The 21,246-nt window shown below is 39.4% G+C and overlaps 1 protein-coding gene across 1 annotated transcript in view; it reads right to left on the bottom strand.

Annotated features, from left to right (window-relative positions):
• Window positions 1-21,246, bottom strand: part of ARHGEF26 (Rho guanine nucleotide exchange factor 26) — a 133,549-nt gene that overhangs the window by 42,147 nt on the left and 70,156 nt on the right. The window contains exons 7-9 of the mRNA XM_012437140.2: window positions 20,987-21,139; window positions 17,799-17,928; window positions 14,510-14,584 (exon numbers count right to left, since the gene is read on the bottom strand). Coding sequence (XP_012292563.2) covers window positions 14,510-14,584; window positions 17,799-17,928; window positions 20,987-21,139 — 358 coding nt within the window. The remainder of the gene's footprint in view (window positions 1-14,509; window positions 14,585-17,798; window positions 17,929-20,986; window positions 21,140-21,246) is intronic.

Here is a 21,246-nt window from a genome sequence, read left to right as displayed (position 1 = left end):
AATCTTAATTCACTGGTCTAAATTAAAATGAATTTTGCATCTCCAATTTCTTATTAACTGGAAAACCTGAAAAAAAAAAAAAGATAATATAAGGGTCATTGGCCATAAAGACAAATGTGATTGTTAAAAGTAAGGACTGGAAATTTTAATTTGGCTTATTTTTAATATTTCTGCTTTGTTAGGTAATATATGCCCACTATAAAAATAAATAAATAAATGATGATGATGATATGGAAGTAAATAAAATAGGTCATAAAAGGTCCTGACCCACTCCCACTGCACAGACATAGTTGGAAACAGACTGGGTTATATACTTTCTCTTTTTTTTCCTATGTTTATAGGAACATATACATACATACATATATGTATAGAAATTTTTCTTTTGTTTTTGGAAATGGTCATTCTATGCTTATGTGTCTTTTTTCACTTATCAACTATTACAGACTAAATGTGTCTCCCCCAAATTCATGTTGAAATCCTAACCTCCACTGTGACAATATTAGGAGGCAGAGGCTTCGGGAGGTAATTAGGTCATGAGAGTGGAGTCCTCATGAATGGGATTAGTGCCCTTGTAAGAAGAGACAGGATAGCTTTCTTCTTCTCTCTGCTCCCTCTCCACCATGTGAGGATACAGGGAGAAGGTGGCCATCTGCAAACCAGGAAACCAGCCTTCAGCCAACACTGGATCTGCCTATACCTTGATCTTGGACTGCCGAGCCTCCAGAACTGTGAGTGATAAATATCTGTTCTTTAAACCACCCAGTTTATGGTACTCTGTTACAGCAGCTTGAACTAAGACAAAAATACTTCCCGTTCTAAAGTATCATTCATTAAAATAACCTTTATTTAGTACCTACTATGTTTCAGGTACTAGGGCTGTAACACTTAGAATCCCTAACCTCATGGAAGGGCAGACAAAAGGAAACAAAAAAATCATAGACTTAGATCATAGATTAAAAAAAAAAAAGGGCAGTAGGGGAGAGGGAAGTTGGGAGGGATCCAAGAGACCCTCTCCTGAGAGGCCATTTAAGCTGAAAGCTGAAGGAGAAGTAGTTACTACTAAATGATAAGATGGTTCAAGGAGAGGGAACACCATGAGCAAAAGGCGAGATGGGAAAGTGTGTGAGTGTTTGAGTAAGTCAAAGAAGATCCTGGCATGAAGGAAGGTGGCATGGGAGGAAGCCAAGAGAGATAGGCCAGGGTCAGATAATGCAAGCTCTTAAGGTGTCTGGATTGTATTCTAAGTGCAAAAAGAAGTCACCAGCATGCTTTCAGTGGGGGAATGATATGATCCAATTTATGCTACAACAATTAGATGAACTTTCCACAATGTATTTATTCTATTTGCTGTTGATGGGCACTTAAACAATTTCTAATTCTCACTTGGCTTTTAGATTTGCAGAGCAGACCTGTCTTCAATAACAGCGTATCTTTAGCTTTGGCCTGTGAGTTCACTGATGCAGGGACTGATGGCTTTATCTATCTGATCAAAGCTAAGAGCTGAAATATCCAGGTGTGAGACAGAGGCAACCTGAAACTGTAATACCCTGAAAGGAACAGGGCATATCAGAGTGAAATCCAAGCACCACATCAGGCTTTTGCTGCTTGGGACATTTTTGTGACTTCTCTTGGGGAATGTGTTCATAGCTCCCAAATGTATGTTCCCAGACTCTGTCTATATATATCCTAGGCTCTGGATGCAACTATCTATATGACATCTCTTCTTGAATGTCCCAGAGCCATTTCAAATTCAGCATGACCAAACCTAAGCATCTCCTTCATCACACTCTTGCCCCAGTCTCCACATTGTCTATCTCAGTGATTCACCTTAGCACCATCCACTTCCCCCGAAAACTTGGCCCTCATCACTCGGACCCCTCCCTCTGCTTTGCCCTCTACATACAATCCAAGTCTCCTTAATGATGCTGTCCTGCTGTCCTCTTCTCTCTACCTGCCTTGCCATTGAACTCAGGCTCAGACCTCTTGCTGCCTGGATTTGGGGCCTCTTAATTCTTTTCCTCACTTCTGCCCTACATTATGCAGGCTCTAAAAATAAGATGTCAGTTTTTCTAAGTTCAGATCTGATCATGAAACAACTCCACTAGAAATCCTTAAAAGGCTCCCTGAAGCTTTCAGAATCAAGTCTTAGCAAGACCCTTCATGATCTGGTGCCTACTTCCTTGGCCTCTAACCTCTCCCTGCTCACGGGTGGGGCCTCAGCCCTACCAAATGTTAGATGCGTATGCTCTGTCCTGCCTTCCCACTTTTGCATGTGTGTTTCCCTCTGTCTGAACATCCTTCACCTCACTCTGTCCGACTGACTCCTTCTTATCTGGATTTATATCCCCTTACTTGTATCTCTCCAAAAAGACTGGAGAGCAGAGACTGTAACATTTCTGTAATTGTAGGCCAAGAGCCCAACATAGAACCTAACGCCTAATGGGATATTCTGACACAAACCACCTTCAGAGCCAGTTTATAAGTTACTTTTTAAAAAAGAAACAATTTCTTTATAGTTATTCTCCCTGCTTTTTTGTGGAGATGAGGTCCTGCTATATTGCTGAGGCTAGTCTTGAATTCCTGACATCAAGCGATCATCCCACCTTTGCATCCCAAACTCCTAGGATTATAAACATAGCCAGCACACCAAGCCAATAGTTATCCCTTTAACAAATGAAAGGAAAACACAGCATTATTAAGTTTGGGTTATCTTATTTCTTTTTGAGACAGAGTCTCGCTCTTGTTGCCCAGGCTGGAGTGCAATGGTGCCATCTTTCCTGCCTCAGCCTCCCAAGTAGCTGGGATTACAGGCATGTGCCACCATGCCCAGCCAATTTTGTATTTTTAGTAAAGATGGGGTTTCTCCATGTTGGTCAGGTTGGTCTCGAACTCTCAATCTCAGATGAGGCTGCCCCCCTTCGGCCTCCCAAAGTGCTGGGATTACAGGTGTGAGCCACCGCGCCCAGCATGTTATCTTATTTCTTAAACTCCCCAATTCTGAGCCCATCAGCAAAAGCTGGAGTCATGCCACCACTAGGGAAATCCTAAAGAAACCAAAGGTGCTTCAGAAGCCATACCAAAAACAAACAAGATTCCCAGGATGTCTTAAGCAATGGTGTCATCAATGGAGCTGGTTTTAATTAGTATTTTGAATGGACAAGCATTAATTTGAATATATGTGTTCTGCTGTTTTCATTGAAAGCAGCTCCAGTATATTACTGGACCTTCCTTCCATTTATGCCAAAGCCTTATTAAATTTGGTTCACTAAAGCTTTTGTTCCAGGCCTAATAAATACATATTAGGCCTGGAACAAAAGAATATATATATATACACACACACACACACACACACACACACACACACACACATACATACACACACACAATATATACTCCATATATACTCAATATTACTAGTAAATAAATATAAATTAAAACACAAAGTCTTCTGGATCTATCAAATTCACAAAGATTAATAGAATATTTGATGCTGGCAGTATGCAGTAAGATAGACACTTTGAAATACTACTGGTGGATGTGGTCATGAACTTTTCTGGAAGGCACTTTGGCATTATATACAAAAGACTTTAAAACATTCTTGTATTTTTCTTCCCATAAACCCACTTCTGAAAATTTATCTTTAGAAATGGTTAAATGTGCACAATCATTTATGTAAGACAGTGTTCAATGGAGCACAACTTAGAATGCTAAATGAAATAGGTACCATACGTAACACGGATCCCCCCACCCCCCGGGGCCATGCATTGCTTAGGAACCCAGTGCACAGCAGGACGTGAGTGGAGAGCAAGTAAACATTATTGCCTGAGCACTGCCTCCTCCTCCTGTCAGATCAGCCGCAGCATTAGATTCTCATAGGAGTGTGAACCTTATTGTAAACTATGCATGTAAAGGATCTAGGTTGCGTGCTTCTTATGAGAGTCTAATGCCTGATGATCTGAAGCGAAACCTGAAACCACCTACCACCCAGTCCCCAGTCTCCCCAACCTGTCTGTGGAAAAACTGTCTTCCATGAAACCAGTCTGGGATGCCAAAAATGTTGGGGACCACTTTTAAGTGTTCCTTTACAGCCATATGCTATTATTGGAATAGAAAGCCAACCTGAAGGATACAAAATAGAATGACAAGAGTCATCCTTAAGTGATAAAATTACTGATGCATTTTATTTTCTGTTTCTTAAATTTTCCAAATATTCTGCAACGTACATTTATTATTGTATCCACTTTTACTTTTTTGTTTTTTGAGGCAGGCTCTTGCTCTGATCACCCAGGCTACAGTGCAGTGGTGTGATCACTGTCACATGGTCTATCATAGCATGATCAACATCCTGGGCTCAAGCAATCCTCCCACCTCAGCCTCCTGAATAGCTGGAACCACACCTGTGTACCAGGCCAATTACTTGATTTACTGTAGAGACAAGGTTTCACTATGTTGCCCAGGCTGGTCTCGAACTCTTGGGCTCAAGCAATACTCCCACCTCAGCCTCCCAAAGTGCTGGGTTTATATGTGTGAGCCACTGCACCTGGCCACTTTATCCACTGTTAAAATAAACCAATGTGAACTTAAATACATTTTTTTTTTGAGAGGGAATCTTGCTCTGTCACCAGGCACTGGGGGAGAGAGAACACAGCAACTGTGACACACTGAACTCAGTGCTGTCCTGCTAGAGCAGAAAGAAAAATCAGACCAAACTCAGCTGATGCCCATCCATAGAGGGAGCATTTAAATCAGCCCTAGTCAGAAGGGAATCACCAATCCCAGCAGTCTGAACTTGAGTTTGGACCTTGCCACCAAGGCCTACAGCACTTTGTCTCTCAGTGAAATTGAAAGGCAGTTTAGGCTATAAGGACTGTGACACTTTGGCAAATCACAGTCCTAGTGCTCAACTAGGTCCAGAGATAATGGAATGGGGGCTCACATGACATACTGAGATACCAGCAGGGGCAGCCAAGTGAGTGCTGGCATCACCCCTCCCCTAACCTCAGGCTGCAGAGCTGGGGATCCAAAAGAGACCCCTTTCTTTTGCTTGAGAAGAGGAGAGGGAAGAATGGGGAACACTTTGACCTGCATCCTGGATACCAGCTCAGCCATAGCAGGAGAGGGTAATGTTCAAAGTCGTTAGGCCCTTGTTCCAGGACCCACCTCCCAGACAACTTTTTTTTTTTTTTTTTTTTTTTTGAGACAGAGTCTTGCTCTGTCGCCCAAGCTGGAGTGCATGGCACAATCTTGGCTTACTGCAACTTCCGCCTCCCAGGTTCAAGAAGTTCTCCTACCTCAGCCTCCCAAGTATCTGGGATTACAGGCATGAGCCACCACACCTGGCTAATTTTTGTATTTTTAGTAGAGACAGCGTTTCACCATGTTGGCCATGCTGGTCTCGAACTCCTGACCTCAGGTGATCCACCCGCCTCAGCCTCCCAAAGTGCTGGGATTACAGGCATAAGCCACCACGCCCTGCCCCAGACATTTCTAGACGCAACCTGGGCCAGAAGGAACCCACTGCCTTGAAGAAAAGAACCAGTCCTGGCAGTACTCATTACCTGCTAACTGAAGAGCCCTCAGACCCTGAATAACCAGCAAGAAACACACCACCTATAAAGACACACATAGGCTAAAAACAAAGACACACATACGCTAAAAACAATGTAAACCAACCAACCAACCAACCAAACAAAAAAAGAAGTCGCTATACTTATATAAGACACAATGGATTTCAAGACCAAAACTATAAGAAGACACAAAGAAAGTCACTATATAATGATAAGGAGGTCAATTCAGCAAGAGGATATAACAATTTTAAATATATATGAACTCAACACTGGAGCACATAGGTATAAAAAGCAAATATTGTTAGCGCTAAAGAGAGAGATAGATCATAGTACAATAATAGCTAGAGACTTCAACACCCCAAAGTTAGCATTGGACAGATCTTCCAGTGCTAATTGTGGGGAATACACATTCTTTTCCTCAGCACATGGATCGTTCTCAAGGATAGTCCATATTTAGGTCACAAAACAAGTCAGAAAACATTCAAAAATTCTGAAGTAATATCAAGCATATTATTTGACTACAATGAAATAAAACTAAATATTAATAAGAGGAATTTTGGAAACTAAAAATACATGGAAATTAAACAATATGCTCCTGAATGACCAGTAGGTTAAGGAAGGAAACTGAAAAATTTCTTGAAACAAATGATAATGGAAACACAACATATCAAAACCTACATAATATACTAAAAGCAGTACTAATAGGGAATTTTACAGCTGTAAGTACCTACATCAAAAAAGAAGAAAAGGCCAGGTGCAGTGACTCACACCTGTAATCCCAACACTTTGAGAGGCCAAGGCAGGTGGATCACTTGAGGCCAGGAGGTCAAGACCAGCCTGGTCAACATGGTGAAACGCTGTCTCTACTAAAAAAACAAAAAAACAAAAATTAGTCAGGCATGGTGGCATGTGCTTGTAGTCCCAGCCACTTAGGAGGCTGAGGCAGGAGGGAGGCAGAGGTTGTAGTGAACCAAGATCATGCCACTGCATTCCAACTTGGGAGATACAGCAAAGCTCTGTCTCAAAAAAAAAAGAGAAAAAACTTCAAATAAAGCAACTAACAACAATGAAACTCAAAGAACTAGAAAAGTAAGAGCAAACCAAACCCAAAATTGGTAGAAAATAAATAATAAAGAAAACCTAGAGGAAATGGACAAATTCCTAGACACATACCACCTATCAAGATTGAACCATGAAGAAATCCAAAAGCTGAATAGACCAATAACATGTAATGAGATTGAAGCCATAATAAAAAGTCTCACAGTAAAGAAAAGCATGAGACTCAATGGCTTCACTGCTGAATTCTACCAAACATTTAAAGAAGAACAAATACCAACCCTACTCAACCTATTCCAGGAAATAGAAGAGGAGGGAATACTTCCAAACTCATTCCACAAGGCCAGTATTTCTGATACCAAAACCAGACAAAGACACATCAAAAAAGAAAACTACAGGATGATATCTCTGATTAATATTGATGCAGAAATCTTCAACGAAATACTAGCAAACTGAATTCAACAATACATTAGAAAGATTATTTATCATGACCAAGTGGGATTTATCTCTGGAATGAAAGGATGGTTCAACATAGGCAAACCAATCAGTGTAATACATTATATCAACCACACAAAGGACAAAAAACATGCTCATTTCAATTGTGTGGAAAAAGCATTTGACAAAATTAAACTTCCCTTCATGATAAAAACCCTCAAAAACTGGGTATGGAAGGAACATACCCCAACATGATAAAAAAACACATATGACAGACCCATAGCTAGTATCATACTGAATGGGGAAAAACTGAAAGCCTTTTCTCTAATTTCTGGAACATGACAAGGATATCCACTTTCACCACCATTATTCAACACAGTACTGGAAGTCCTAGCTAACACAATCTAACAAGAGAAAGATATAAAGGCCATCCAAATTTGGAAGGAAAAAATTGTATTATCCTGTTTGCAGATGACATGATCTTATATTTTGAAAGACCTAAAGACTCCACAAAAAAAACTATCAGAACTATTAAACAAATTCAGTAAAAATGCAGGATACAAAATCAACAAACAAAAATCAGTAGCATTTCTATATGCCAACAGTGAACAATGTGAAACAGAAATTAAAAAGTAATCTCATTTACAACAGCCGCACATAAAATTAAATACTTAGGAATTAACCAAATAAGTGAAAGATCTCTGTAATAAAAACTATAAAACACTGATGAAAGAAATTGAAGGAGACACCAAAAAATGCAAAAATATTCCATGTTCATAAACTGGAAGAATCAGTATTATTAAAATGTCCATACTACCTAAAGAAATCTACAGATTCAATGTAAGCCCTATCAAAATGCCAATGACATTCTTTACAAAAATATAAAAAATCCTAAAATTTATATGGAAACACAAAAGACCAAGAATAGCCAAAGCAGTCCTAAGCAAAAACAACAAAATTGGAAGAATCACTTTACCTGACTTCAAATTATACTACAGAGCCATAGTAACTAAAACAACATGGTAACTGGCATAAAAACAGACACATAGTGGAGCAGAAAAAAAGAACTTAGAAACAAATCCACACACCTAAAGTGAACTCATTTATGACAAGGGTGCCAAGAACATACACTGAGAAAAAGACAATCTCTTTAATAAATGGTGCTGGGAAAACTGAATATCCATACACAGAAGAATAAAACCACACCCCTATTTCTTACCATATACAAAAATCAAATCAAAATGGACTAAAGACTTAAATCTAAGACCTCAAACTATGAAACTACTACAAGAAAATATTGGGGAAAATCTCCAGGACATTGGTCTGGGCAAAAATTTCTTAAAAAATACCCTATACACTTTGGGAGGCCGAGGCGGGTGGATCACGAGGTCAAGAGATCGAGACCATCCTGGTCAACATGGTGAAACCCCGTCTCTACTAATACAAAAAATTAGCTGGGCACGGTGGCGCGTGCCTGTAATCCCAGCTACTCAGGAGGCTGAGACAGGAGAATTGCCTGAACCCAGGAGGCGGAGATTGCGGTGAGCCGAGATCGCGCCATTGCGCTCCAGCCTGGGTATCAAGAGCGAAACTCCGTCTCAAAAAAAAAAAAAAAAAAAAAAAAAAAATACCCTATAGCCACAGGCAACAAAAGCAAAAATGGAAAAATGGGATCACATCAAGTTAAAAGGCTTCTGCAGAGCAAAGGATGGAGTCAACAAAGTGAAGAGACAACCCCTAGAATAGGAGGAAGCTACCTATCTGACAAGGGATTAATAACCAGAATATATAAGCAGCTCAAACAACTCTACAGGAAAAAAAATCTAATAATCCAATCAAAAATGGGCAAAAGATTTGAATAGACCTTTCTCAAAGGAAGACATACAAATGGCAAAAAGCCATATGAAAAGGTGCTCAATATCACTGATCATTAAAGAAATGCAAGTCAAAACAACAATGAGGTATCATCTTATTCCAGTTAAAATGGCTTATATCCAAAAGACAGGCAATAACAAATTCTGGCAAGGATGTGGAGAACAGGGAACACTCATACACTGCTGGTAGGAATGTAAATTAGTACAACTACTATGGAGTACAGTCTAGAGGTTCCTTAAAAAACTAGAAATTGATTACCATATGATTCAGAAATCCTACTACTAGGTATATACCCCAAAGAAAGGAATCAGTATATCAAAGAGATGTACTTCTATGTTTCCTGCAGCACTGTTTACAATAGCTAAGCTGTAGAAGCAACCTAAGTGTCCAACAATAGATGAATGAATAAAGAAAATGTGGTACACATATACAATGGAGTACCATGTAGCCATGAAAAAGAACGATATCCAGTCATGTGCAACAACACGGCTGGAACTGGAGATCATTATGTAAAATGAAATAAGCCAGACACAGAAAGACAAACATTACATGTTCTCATTTGTGGGATTTAAAAATTAAAAATGAATAAACTCACAGACATAGAGAGTAGAATGATGCTTACCTGAGGCTAGGAAGGGTACTGGGGAGCTGAGGAGGAGGTGGGTATTGTTAATGGGTACCAAAAAATAAAATGAGTAAGACCTACTATATGCTCTATATGATAGCACAACAGGGTGACTACAGTCAATAATAACCCCCTACATTTTAAAATAAAGAGTATAATTGAATTATTTTTAACTAAAAAAAAATAAAAATACTTTCATATCTACTTATTTATAAAACAAATTTATTTCCATACTTTTCAGGGAACAGGTGGTTTTTGATTGCATGGAGAAGTTCTCAGCGGTGATTTCTGAGATTCTGGTGTACCCTGAGCACTGTATACTGTGCCCAATGTGTACTCTTTTATCCCACAACCCTCCCTCCTTACCCCCAAATCCCCAAAAGTTCATTATATCATTCTTACGCCTTTGCATCCTCATAGTTTAGCTCCCACTTATAAATTAGAACACGTGATATTTGGTTTTCCATTCCTGAGTTACTTCACTTATAATAATGGTCTCCAACTCCATCCAAGTTGCTGCAAATGTCATTATTTTTTTAAATGGCTGAGTAGTATTTCATGGTGTATATAGATACCACATTTCCTTTACCCATTCATTGGTTGATGGACATTTGGATTGGTTCCTTATTTTTGTAACTGTAAATTGTGTTGCTATAAACATGAGTATGCAAATGTCTTTTTCACATAATGACTTATTTTCCTTTGGGTAGATACCCAGTAGTGGGATTGCTGGACTGAATGGTAGTTCTACTTTTAGTTCTTTAAGGAATCTCCATACTGTTTTCCATACTGGTTGTACTAGTTTACATTCCCACCATCAGGGTAAAGGTGTTTCCTTTTCACCACATCCACGCCAACATCTATTACTTTTTGATTTTACATTAGGGCCATTTTTGCAGGAGTAAAGTGGTACCTCATTGAGGTTTTAATTTGCATTTATAGTTAGCGATGTTGAGCATTTTTTCACGTTTGTTGGCCATTTGTCACACACATGTACTTCTTTGTAAATGGCTGAAGCAGTATGTTATAGGAAAAGATTAAATAGAGCTTGACTATTTTGCCTCTGGGAGAAAAGCTCATAATGTAACACTATCTCCAACTCTAAATAGAGTTTTGATGAGGTCAGAGTTAAAGCAGACATTCTCTTTCCATGGGAGAAATAGCTGGAAAGAACAGGGAAGATTCATTTGGCATAAGACCATCTCTTGATCACCATTCCTTACACGGTACACATCACTCTAGATAAGCTGAATTATTGGATTCTCTGGAAATTATCAGATTCCCTAGAAATCCTCTCCCCGCAGCATGTTAACAGAAAATCAGGAGGAAAGCACATTTTTCATTTTATAGAAATGTACTTCTTGTAGTTCTTGTTTTTGAATTGTTTGATAGGTCAGTAAGTCTTTCCAAGGCCCTAAATTAAAGAAGTTGTCACAGTCTTTTCAGCAATATGCATGAGCAATTTCAAAGAAGTATTATTTGCATCATGCAAATAAACTGCATTAGTATTTTAATTACTGAAAAGGTCTGACTTTTTCCAAGAATGAGTAACTACCTAGAGAGACTTACCCAAGAGATTAAGGCAGCATCTGGTTCTAAAAACTTGGGCCTCAACATACCAAATCTAACTCTCTGAAATAAAATACTGGGACCTCCCAATTTCTCTGATTTTAGGTAAAGCAAACAAATGTAGTTCTACATTTTCATTCTGAACCGTAAACGCTCTCTATGCACACTCTTCCTGCTGAAAATAATCATATTGTTTTCCCAGAATCTATACAACCTCATCCGTAACCTTCACAAATAAAACAGAAGATTAATTCTTGAGCTGACTATATTAATGATTTCAATCCCTCTGTAACCCTGGGAGACTGAGGGAATAATTCAAATATTTACGACTCATGCTCAATAGAGAGAAAGGAAAGATGCCCTTCAGAGAAAGCAAGTCACTGGGATGGTATCACTTCACATGATAGCCTTTTACATACTTACAGTATTAAGGTAAAGCAATTCACTAGTCTATTACATTTTTGCCAGTCTTTCCTGAAAGAACCAGTATGCAATCAAGTGAACAAGAGATGCCTGAAGGAATGTAGCAATCTACTGTAACTCGAATGTAAAATTCTTGAAAAAAATTAAGATTCTAGGTTCAATTCAATAATCAACTACTAGTATGTTCCTATTTTTTTTCTCTCTGCAAATTATTTTACATCAATTTCTTGGTAACAAACAGGCAAAACTTGTCAAAATCTCATTTATGTCCAAGACTAGAACTTCTCTAGTAGTTTCTCCCAAAAACTTTCCCCCTTACCCTCCCCACGCCTCCTCGAGGAAGGTAGCACAAAACTTGAGGTCTTGGAGGAAGAGCAACTGGCAGTAGTACCTTGCGTAACTTCTCACTCGTCAGGCTTTTTTTATTTACCATTCCCAAAATAGGTGTGCAGATCACCAGTGGGACAAAGAGATGAATTTAAGTGGCTCACAGATACACATACTTTTTTTTTTTTTTTTGGAGATGGAGTTTTGCTCTTGTCACCCAGACTGGAGTGCAAGGAATGCAGTGATGTGATCTTGGCTCACTGCAACCTCTGCCTCCTGGGTTCAAGCAATTCTCATGCCTCAGCCTCCCGAGCAGCTGGGATTACAGGCGCCCGCCACCACGCCCGACTAATTTTTGTATTTTTGGTAGAGATGGGGCTTCACCATGTTGGCCAGGCTGGTCTCAAACTCCTGACCTCAGGTGATCTACCAGCCTTGGCCTCCCAAAATGCTGGGATTACAGGCATGAGCCACCATGCCCAGCCATAGATACACTTACTCTTAATATAAAAATGTATGTTAGAAAAATAAACAACTAGCGGCTGGGCACGCTGGCTCACACCTGTAATCCCAGGACTTTGGGAGGCCAAGGCTGAGGGATCACGAGGTCAGGAGTTCAAGACCAGCCTGGCCAAGATGGTGAAACCCCATCTCTACTAAAAATACAAAAATTAGCCAGGCATGGTGGTGGGCACCTGTAATCCCAGCTACTCGGGAGGCTAAGGCAGAGAACTGCTTGAACCTGGGAGGTGGAGGTTGCAGTGAGTCAAGATAATGCCACTGTACTCCAGCCTGGGTGACAGAGTGAGACCCTGTCTCAAAAAAAAAAAAGAAACTAGCTTATAAAACCCATGATTTTCTAATTATTATTGGCAAGGATGAGGATAAGTAAAATGATGACTTGATGTAAAATTGACTAAAAGAAATAGTACTTCATAGTAAAGCGGTACAAAGCCATACCAAATTCACAAAGGGCTATGTAACTGGAGACATTTAGGAAGCTTCTGATGCTACCATTATCTCTGCTCCTGTGCCAACCTCATACAGTATCCTCAGTGACACCTATGCCTTCTATTGCTTCCTCTCAGCTAGATATTTTTGTCAGTAGCTAACCCTACCTACATTTTTCTAATCTTTAAACAAATAAACTAACAAAGACCCTCTCTCACTTTCCTTTCAGCTACAGCTCTTTCTCTTTCCCCTCTCTGAATCTTAGACATTTAGCTACCACTGCTGGCTGGCTGTATATTCACACCTCCCTGTCACTTCTCAGTACACTCAACTCAAGTACCCTCCCCACAACCACCAACCCCAGTACATAACCTACCTGATGATAAACCCAAGGAAAACTTCAATCATTATCTCACTTTATCTTTCAGGAGCATACAACAGTTGACCACCAAACTATCTGCCATTTGCCAAGCTATTAGTTTTGTTCTTTGTTTCCTCTGCTGGCTCCTTTTTCCTAAATAAGACTATGAATGCCAGAATTCTTCATGGTCATTCCTCAGGCTCACTGCCCTTCTCATTCCACACAGTTTCCCTAAGTAACCTCATCCACTCTCCCAGCTTCAACTATTGTCCATATGCTGATGATTCTCAAATCCATGTCTCCAGTTCAGTTTCCTCTCTGAGCTCCTGACTTGTTTATTTAGCCAACTTGGGTGTTCTACAGGAATCTCAATGACAACGTGACCCAAATGGAACTTACTCACTTTTCCCTATGTTCATGTTATAGATGAAGAAGAGCATCCGCCTTGCTGCCCAAGCCAGAGACATATTCCTTGACTTCTGTCCTGAAATGTGCTCACCCAATCAGTCTCCAAGCCTACCTTCCCAGTATACAGGCAGACTTCTCACCACCAAACTATCGCATTGATAGAAGCCTAATCAACTACCACTGGCCTCAGAACTGGTCCCATTCCCACTATCATCTTCATAACACATGAATTTAGCCTCTACATCAACTTAGAATAAGGCACCCAACAGCCTAGTATGTATAACAAGGACCCACACAACTGGTTCCCTAGTGCTGTCTCTCAGATTGCATTCTGGTCACATAAAGAACATTCCAGTTCTTCAAAATCGCCAATATTTTTTTGCCTTTGGATCTCTACACATACCTGGGACACTCTTCCCCAATCCTGGGCTCACAGCCACTCCTGTGTTAGGTCTCAGGTTAGACACCACTCTGGCCTTCTCTATCACATCACCCACCACCCTTCACTGTAACTCTATTCAGCGTCTGCCTTCCTCTTTCCACTGCACATTCCATGAGTGCAGTGGCCACACGTGTCTCACTCATCACTGCATTTCCAAGAACTGGCATCATTCTTGGCTCAGTGATTGACACTCAATAAACATTTACTGAATCAGAAATGAATAAACAGCTATCAGCCACCAAAAGAAAAAGAGGTATCTGTTGGCCCTTAAAGCAAAACTGTCTGAAACAGCAAAAATACCAATTTCCCTTGAGTAGAGCAAATATTGTTTTGGTTTCCAACTACCTAAAGAATGCTGTGCAAATGGCAGTGAGGCTCTACCAGTTTTCAGCATCAAGCCAAGACATACTTTCTTCTGAGGTAACTGAATGGTTTCCTGTCTTACAAGTAAACCGTCACCCAACAGTTACCTTGCTTACTTCCTTCAAGGCCCTTTTGCAGACTTCGTACTTCGGAGAGTCCTTAGGTGTTTTTTGACAGATAGTCTGTAATGAAGTAAAAGTGAACAAAATTAATTTATTTATTTTATTAAGTAAATTAAACCAATGTCCAGCCATATCCTCTTACTCACAGCAAAGTTAATGCCGAACACAATATTATGGATGAGTATGAGGATAATATTAAAATCTATTTAGAAACCAGGAAATAATCTTTAAACACAGGATCCAAGTCCATCCAGGAAATGGTTAAGAAGACAGAATTCAGAGATGGGCAAACCTGGTTTCAAATCTCAGATCTGCCCCTTACTAATTATCCAACCTTGGGCAAGTCACCAACTCTGTCTTTATAAGCCTCTCTTTCCTCATTTGTAAAACTGGGGTGATGCCAAATATATCACAAGGTTGTTGCAAGCGTTAATGATAATTTATGTAAAGTTCTTTATGAGTGCCTGGCATACAGTATGCCCTCAATACATAAGAGTTACTTTAATTATCACCATTATAATCATTATTATTAGAGGCAATTATATTTATAGAGGATACATTATGAATAAAAAGAACAGCTGGGCACAGCTGTTCATGACGTCTGTAATCCCAGGACTTTGGGAGGCCAAGGCGGGCAGACTGCTTGAGTCCAGGAGTTTAAGACCAGCCAGGGCAACATGGAAAGACTCCTAAAAAACTTAGCCAGGAATGGTGGCATGCACCTGTGGTCCCAGCTACTGAGGAGGCTAAGGTGAGAGGGTCACTTGAGCCTGGGAGGTGGAGGCTGCAGTGAGCCGAGATTGCACTACTGCATTCCTGGGCAACAGAGTCTCAAAGAAAAAATAACAACAACAACAAAAACAAAATCAGCAAGGGAAAAAGAACCTGTTAGGTTTTCGGTTGATATATTTATACTGAGAAATTTCATTTGTGATAGTAAAATCAGGTTCAAATAAGGTCAATTCACGGTAAATTTGATTACATATAACTTTAAAGCTATACACACACATTCAAAGCCTAGGGAACCACTTAATTGTTGAAAGTATTTATTTCAATTAACAAGCTTAACAGAATTTCCAATGAGGTAAAATTGGAGAGACATCATTTTAAGTACATTTATATTCTGCCTAAATGGCCAGATTTCCACACACGAGAAACAGATTAAGGCAATAGCAATCAGGCAGGGGTAGAAAGTAGTTGGCTATTGGCAAATCACTGGGTCCTAGTCCCTTAAATGTAGAGAAGCACCAGGCCAAGATATCTGAAAGTCAGGCATGTAGATTTTTAACTATGTGCTATGTGAGAAACACAGAGGGCACCATCTGTGGGGGTTCTTACATTTTTTGACTATGACCCACTGTAAGAATACTTTTACACTGCAAGAAGCACACAGGCACACATAAATGAACCAGGATTTTGTGAAACAATGTTTAACCACTTTATGAGCAATGTACGTATGCTCATAATTCAAAAATCAGTTTTATGACCCACTAATGGGTATGAAAGCAGCATGAAAATACCAGTTTACAGCTCTGAGAGAAGGTGTCCTTAGCTGGAGTCCATATATTGACATTTTATGTAAAATTTTGTGCATACACACATTCTCTGGGAAGAAAAGCTATATAGTTTTACTCAGAATCTCAAAGGGATCTGCGGCTCAAAAAAGTTTAAAGCCTACTGAGCAATCACGGCATGAATCTCCAACACTGTATAATATAATGTGTTAGACTGTGGAGTCCCATTCTATACAAGTAATTTTCTCAAAATTAAAGAGGATACAAAAGGCTTGAAGATCACAGTATATACAAAATCTGGAAAACATGTTTAAAATGCATTTTATTTATTTTTGTTTTTTAAATTCCATTTCTCAAAGAGGAATAAAATGCATTTCCAGAAGAAAAAGACAACCTGAAAATTCAAAAGTCTAACATTACCATAAACGTTATATTTACAAGGAACTCACTTCTTGTTTAAAAAAATGGTAATGTTTGAAATAACATTTCCTTATATGGACCAAGATTCCTTCTTAAGCCAAAATTTGATTTGGATAACTCAGCTGCATTCTATCATTAGACATGATAAATATTGATCTCAAAAAAATCAGAAAGTGAAATGTTCAAAACTGCAAGCTTCCCAATATGTACACAGGAGGGATGTTCCTGAATCACAGGTGACGGGTGGAGAAGGTATGAAGGCAGTAGACCAAGGTGGACTTGAGGAGCACAAGGTGGTGTGAGTTCTGAAATCTGACAAAACCTCTCCAAAACTGCAGCAGTCAACTAAATGCTCACGATCCCACACTTTTACACATTTCAAAATTTCAGAATTTTAAAAGAATATATTTTAGAATTTACAATGGGATACAGAATGTGAAATTTACTCTGTAACCTTAATCATAATTTTTAACATATATTTTACTTTGTTTTGATTAGTAAAAATCAGGTATGTAAAAAGTTGACCTTATATCAACATTGTGATCCCATTTTAAAGTAAGATTGTAACAAAATATTTTCTAATTGGATCAAAAAGACACTCTGTGCTCCACTGCTGGAATGAGACCTCTGTCGAGCCGTCCCGTTTTTCTCTTTTGCTGCCTCAGCAGCTCCAGTGCAGCCAGTGGCAGGTCCTCCTGCCCATGGCCTACCTGTCTTTCCAGCTGCACGTACTACTAAGCAGGCTACTCACTTGCCCCACTCATGTACTGTCATCATTCAAAGTCAAACACTTGCTTTCTTCATGAATGCTGCCTAACACAAGAAGGATGCTGGGCTTTCCTCACTCACTTTGTAAAATGCATAATACAAGCAATACTATGCTTTGTCATGGTGAAGAAACTCTCACTCCTGTATGAAATGGAAGCCCCAGGGTACCTTGGAATATTATAGATGAAGGGATCTCAATGATCAGTCTGAGGAAGCTTAGGCCCAAAGAAACTGAGTTGCTCAAGGTCACATGCCTAATGGCTTAGCTAGAACTGGAATCCAGGCCTCTTGACTTAAAGAAGCCACAACTCTTCCTATTTCAAAAAAAGTTGAGTAAGTGGGTGATGAGATCCAATTTCTTTAGAATGACCACGGAAGCCTAAATGAAATACAATTTCCAGAGCTATCAGATACAGGTGAGACTTTCCAAACAAACACTACCTTCTCACTTGATTGGGGGATTTTTAGACCTTTAAATATGCATCAATTTAAGTGGAATAAGAATAATATTCTTAATCAGATTCATAGAAGCACAGCTATCCACAGAGAAAAAAGCCACCGTCATGTCTTACATCCATCAGCAGGGGAAGGCGGGTCACCCTCTGCATGGGGAGAATGAGAAAAGAGATCATGGGTAAGTTCCTACAGTCTTCATGGGACTCAATCCTTGACAATACTTCCTTAAAGGATGGGTTGGTAGCTCTGAGGGAAAACAAAGAAAAGAGAAACTTCAAAATATTTCCTCCTCAAATTAAGGAGCAAATAAAAATGTACTACAAAATACTGTGATAAATACATAGAGCATCAACTATTTAAAAATATATGAAAACATCCTAAACACAAATTACACAGGCAAATACAAATGGCTTGTCTGCCTTTTATATTCAAGGCTGAATATAATAAGATGTGGATTTCACCTAACAGTATTAACAATAAGGCAAAACATGTGTGAGTTAGAAACTTACAGAAGCAGAAGGTAAGCAAATGAAGAAGGCACGGTAACATAATGGTGAGCATATAGGCCATAAATCAGTATACAGACTAGGCCTTATATCTGATCATCTATAAACACGTATCATTAATAAGATCATAAATAATGTTTTAAGCCACTTCTCCAGCCCTAGACAATGACATAAGAAATTATCAGTCAGATTGGACTTCAGAGGCTTTAGGCCACAAAGATCCTCTTCCTGAGACAGAAACTTTTTGACATGTCAAAATAGTCCTCTTTTTCTCCTGTTAATGTAAGGAAAGTATTAGTGCTGCTGTAACATTTTAATGAAACTTAGCGAGATACTGTGACATATATTCTTTCATGTGGAACCACCAGCATAACTTTTAAGGAAGACCAGATAGGGATTCCAGTAAGAGAATGGAACGCAGAAAGGTGCCTACCTCACTGAGTAAATATGACTTAGTAACAGGTAAAGGCAGAAGTCATACCCAGGTTTTGTTTTTTTTGAGATGGAGTCTCGCTGTCACCTAGGCTGGAGTGCAGTGGTGCGATCTCAGCTTACTGCAGCCTCTGCCTCCCAGGTTCAAGCAATTCTCTGCCTCAGGCTCACAATCAGCTGGGATTACAGATGTGCGCCATGACGCTCAGCTAATTTTTGTATTTTTAATAGAGACAAGGTTTCGTCATGTTGGCCAGACTAGTCTCTGGCCTTGGCCTCCCGCCTTGGCCTCCCAAAGTGCTGGAATTACAGGCGTGAGCCACCGCACCTGACCTCAAACCTAAATTTGCTAATGTTAAATCTGATACTCTTGTCCCCTCACTTCTCATTCTGTTCTCACTTCATCCTACGAGAAGCTCTAGAGAGTTCCACTGCCACTTTCCAAGGCAAGGAGGGCAGAAGGTAGATGGATATGATACTCCCATGAGGGGAGGAGGAAGCAGGATAGTGGCAATAGCAGTCATATTTTTTTAAAATGTTATTTTGAAAATTAAATAATTTGGTTCAAGGCTGCTACTAAAAGCAGGAGGGGGAGAATGCCAGAATAGCAAATGAAAAGAAATTATACAGAAACATTTCATTTCCACTTTTCTCAGGTTGAGAAGTTTTAAGTTTCCTTTTGCTGAAAGCTTTGAGATTTTTAGAAAGTTAAGAAAACAAAACAAAAACAAACTCTAAACTAGTTGCATATGTAAATCACTCAGGTCCCAGTCCCCTCCCTCACCTTCCAAAGCTTCTGATTAAATAGCCTGGGATGGACTCTGGGAACTGTATATTTGCTCATTTCCAGGCCCCAGGGCATTTCTTACATGCAACTAGAATTGAAAGGCACTGTTCTAACCTCAGATTCACATCAACTGCAACAAAGGCCCTGAAAACACAACTAATTCCCATGTGAAAGTGCAGATGATGTTATCATTACAATCATTAAGATAAGAACCTTTAAGAGTCACATGATGTATAGCAGTACCTACTGATCTTTTTTAACTCCTGCAAAACAAAATGAAACCCAAATTTATCTCTAATTCAAGACTTTGTTTTCAGATATGAATTTGCATTCTCTAACAGTTACAGAGCAACCTCTGTGGAGAGGGGAAGTGATGGGTGTGGTTTTACCCTCAGGGGACTTGTTGCAATGTCTGGAGACATTTTTGGCATCTGGCAGATAGAAGCCAGGGATGCCCTTAAGCATTCTACAATGCATAGGACAGCCCACCACAAAGACTTATCCAGTCCCAAATGTCAATTCTGCAAACAAACCCTGCTTTATACTAAAAATCTCATTTAGGCTTGGCAGCTGTGTGTTTTCCACCCTGGCTATATGAAAATGTCGTGAAGTTGTGGAAGAGAAAGGGGGCCATCATCAGCCCCTCTTACCAGCTTGGAGGCTTTGACTATTTCTCCAAGCAGCCATAAGTTAATCACCCTCAACCCCTTCTCCTCCATAGAGGTTTCACATATTTGCACAGCAGTTGACTAAAGCTTCACACTATGGTCATAAATGCCACACCTCACAGGAGCGAGTGAGAACGATAACAGCCATTAAGCTCCCAAACTGGGTTTACAGGAGTGCACAACTGTGCTGTAACAGATACTTGTGATAAACAGGACCCTTTAAAAGACATATAGGCATTACTGAACAATAGCTGACTCTCTTAAGGACACAGAGGACATACATATCACATCAAAACTCTCAGTAATCTAAAAAGGACAAAAAGAAAAGATGTGGTGGGAAATCTAATGTTTGAGTCTTTTTCTGCACAACTGAAATCTTCAAGAACATTATTTTTTTATATTGCTTTCCTTCAGAACTTCCTTCTCCTCAACTCTAACTACCCGGTGGGGGGGAATAATCGGCAATTTTTATAAAAAAAAATATTATCATTATCAATTGAATGGAGAGAGATTAGAATAGTAGAGAAAACCCTGAATCTTAGCTTCTAGCTCAATCTACTCAAGAATCCACTCTAGGTCTCAGGAAAACCACTTTTTGCCAGTTAAAAGCTTAGAAGACTGTGGGTTTGGAGTGAGGACCACCTCTGTGTCTTGCAGCAATTAAAAACAAACAAACAATAAACAAGGACAACATCAATAACAAACTATCATTTTAAAAGAGAAAATTCTCTACACACTACATCTTTCTACTTAAACACCCTCACCCTAAAAGTCATGCTCTTAAACATTTCTGGGAAATAGCCTATCAGGAGGCATTTCTAAATATAATTCAAAAGATCAATTAATTTGTCAATGTAGCCTAATTAAAACTAGGTTAGACTATTAAAACTGTAGCATTCAACATTGCTTACAACAATTTCTGTAGTGTTCGTTGTTGGTAGACTTCATTTGTGCAGTATTTCACATATGGGTCAAATGTGGATGCTGTGTGTTTTTCCACAATGTCACTTATATCATCGATGAAGATATTATTCTGATGTCTTGCTTCCAACTCTATAAAGAACCTGAAAAACCAAAGAGGGGAAAAACATTTATGCTTCTTTCATATACTCTAACAGAGATAACAGATAATCCTCATGTAATGCTATTACACGAGGTTTGAAAAGTCAAC

The sequence above is a fragment of the Aotus nancymaae genome, unplaced genomic scaffold (genome assembly GCF_030222135.1).
Source record: "Aotus nancymaae isolate 86718 unplaced genomic scaffold, 86718_ANA_hifiasm-v0.15.2.pri h1tg000019l, whole genome shotgun sequence".
Lineage (NCBI taxonomy): Eukaryota > Metazoa > Chordata > Mammalia > Primates > Aotidae > Aotus > Aotus nancymaae.
This window is presented reverse-complemented; position numbering and strand designations above follow the sequence as displayed.